General features: G+C 37.4%; 1 protein-coding gene across 1 annotated transcript in view; it reads left to right on the forward strand.

Annotated features, from left to right (window-relative positions):
- Positions 1–2,572, forward strand: part of LOC107300993 (leishmanolysin-like peptidase) — a gene marked incomplete at its 5' end in the record, with an annotated part of 11,429 nt that extends 8,857 nt beyond the window's left edge. Inside the window, 4 exons of the mRNA XM_015830266.1 lie at positions 423–530; positions 1,205–1,281; positions 1,911–2,021; positions 2,177–2,572. Of these exons, the coding sequence (XP_015685752.1) occupies positions 423–530; positions 1,205–1,281; positions 1,911–2,021; positions 2,177–2,360 (480 nt within the window). The remainder of the gene's footprint in view (positions 1–422; positions 531–1,204; positions 1,282–1,910; positions 2,022–2,176) is intronic.
- Between the last annotated feature and the right edge of the window lie 265 nt (positions 2,573–2,837).

Genomic DNA, 2,837 nt, shown 5'->3' on the forward strand with positions numbered 1-2,837 from the left:
CTGAGGGGGCCAAAGTTTCGCCCCCTATAGTCAGCGATGGAGTCAGCTGACTATGCCGAGGCGCTGGAAGCCATAGCCACTCGGTCTTGGACGGGTTGAGTCTGAGTCTGTTCCTCCCCATCCAGACCCTCACGGCCTCCAGGCATCGGGCCATCACGTCAAGGGCATCGTTGGGGTGGCCCGGGGTGGATATGTACAGTGGATATGTAAATACATACCCTTTTGCTGGTTTCCAAGTGCTATTAATTTTAAATGAAATTTCTTGACTTCATTGAAGTATGACAGCATCTTAGGGTTCTCTCATTAAAAATCTTTGCTGGATAAAGTAACATTTTATATATCATGTAAACTTTATGTGTAAAATGAAGTAGGTGTTATTTTGAAATAAATAATATTGAGATTTGTCTAACACCTTTCTAAAGAGGGAAGCAAGAAAACACTTTGACTGTCCAAATTTAGAAGGAATGGAACTGGAAAATCAAGGTGGCATAGGTACAGAGCTTAATCACTGGGAGAAACGGTTATTAGAGGTTAGTAATCAATTAATATATAGATATACATAGGGTTGTTCCAATACAAAATTTAGCCTGTGGCATCTCAACTGGTTTTGTCTTTAGCAAGTAGTAATAGAGAAACTCAAGGATGTTTAGAATGATTTTTTTATTGATCAATACAGCCAGAGTGAATACAGGTATAAATCATTAGCTAAAAACTAAAAGCCACCAGAGAATATATTGTACTCTTTTCCTACATACCTGGACTTATTTAATTCCTTTATTTTGAAGGTTATAGAGAAGAGTTCTATATTAGACTGTAAATAATACAAAATTGATTGTTTAGTATGTGAAGGAAAGATGCAGATATCTTTCTCAAGATACCACACCAGGAATGAAAGTTCATTTATATTTTATAATTTAGAAGCATTCATGGTGGCAATTACAATAAATTACAGTAAATTTAGATTCTCCATTCTTCTATTGTCTATAGTCTATTGGTCTATTTCTTATTATAAGAAAATAATCATGAATGTAATTTATAGATAGCTCCCTGACATCCCAAGAGCAACTCCTAATTTCACTGTGATTGTTAAAGTAATGAAATATGTTTCACTGTTGGCAAAAAATAGTTTGCTTCCTGCAAAATGCAGGCTATTTCTCTGTTTGCTTTACTGCGGCTAACTATTATTGATGTTGGTTAATTCCAGAATGAAGCAATGACTGGATCACAAACACAGAACAGGGTCTTCTCCCGGATTACTCTGGCATTAATGGAAGACACTGGGTAAAAAAGATACATTGTAGTTATACAATATTACTTAAACAATAGCGTAGTGCTTTCTAAATTACTTCCGAAGTGTTGCAGAGCTTTAGTAAGTAGAAGATAGCAGAAGTAGACAGTAGAAGATACTTCCTAACAGGCCATGGATTTCCCTGCACTGTTGGAAATGCATAAAAGGACATGGAAGAGAATAGCAGCAGTTGGTGGATAGATGCCGAGTCAGATAGAGTTAAACGGTGTTTAGGGTGGATTTTGTGCTGTCTGTTACAACACATTCCCAATGGTTTATAGCAGCAACCTTTCCAGCTCAGCAGACCATGCAACTTCATGCGCACACACGCTCACCCATCAATTCCCCGGCCTGTTCTGAACGGGCTGTAGCCCGGCACCCAGCCACAGACCAGGGGTTGGCGACTCCTGGTTTATAGCTCAAAAAACCAGACAAATTAATGTTTGTCATTTGTTTATTAGAGTATATATTACTGAATAAGCTTAAGCATTGGGAAAGAGGACCAGGAGTCTTTACAACCTAATAATCCCTAAGATTATTAACTCTTTGATTCTTTGTTGTTAATAGTTCAGAAAGTTGGACTCTAAAGAACCATTTCCATTTCCACTTGCTATTTTTGCAGCTGGTATCAAGCCAATTATAGTATGGCAGAAAAACTAGAATGGGGCCGAGGAAAAGGCTGCGACTTTGTGATGAAAAGCTGCAAGTTTTGGATCAATCAGCAACGGAGAAAGTAAGAATAATACATGTGCGCTGCATGTTCAGTGATGGCTCTGAAATTGTCCTCACACATTAACTATTGTGAATAATAAGTAGTGTTTATTAACACACCGAAGCATATACATATATATATAACATGTTAACTGCTGTTCTGTTTTTAATCTTAAGAAAAGAACCAGTAGCCCCATATTGTGACACTCTGAGAAGTAATCCATTACAATTAACATGCAGGCAGGACCAAAGAGCAGTAGCAGTGTGCAATTTACAGAAGTTCTCTCAACAGTTGCCTCAGGAATATCAGGTATGTTATATGACACATGAAACAAAAGCATGTCTCATTCTTCTGAATTAATAACCTTATTCAGAAGCAGTGTTAAACCAAAGGCTGTATTCCCTCAATGCGCTATGCCAGGGTTTATGTATTAGGTAATAGGTACTTTGGTTTTATCATTGCCTCATGTCCTGCAAAGGCTTAAAGCATTCCTAATGCCCTTTCATATACTTATGTATAGTTGCACTGATTCTGTCAAGTGGGGAAGGGTTAGGAGGCAAGATAGATGCTTTAAGGTTCTGCAAGACTTAAGATAACCATTTTGCCTCTTTAAACTACCTAAATCCCCCAAATAGGAAATCCTAGAGAGATACCTTGTTGCTTGAAAAAGCAGGAAGAAAAAAGATAATAGTAAGTCGTAAGATGATCATAACCTTCCTCTGTTATAAACTATATTGATTAGGTTTAAACAGTGTGAAAAGCCATGCATCCTCATTCAACATGTTTGTGTGAATCCAGGTTTAATATTATAAGGACATCCTTTGTCTTCTAATAATA

Source organism: Protobothrops mucrosquamatus, unplaced genomic scaffold (assembly GCF_001527695.2).
Source record: "Protobothrops mucrosquamatus isolate PMUCROS unplaced genomic scaffold, P.Mucros_1.0 scaffold9497, whole genome shotgun sequence".
Classification (NCBI taxonomy): Eukaryota; Metazoa; Chordata; class Lepidosauria; order Squamata; family Viperidae; genus Protobothrops; species Protobothrops mucrosquamatus.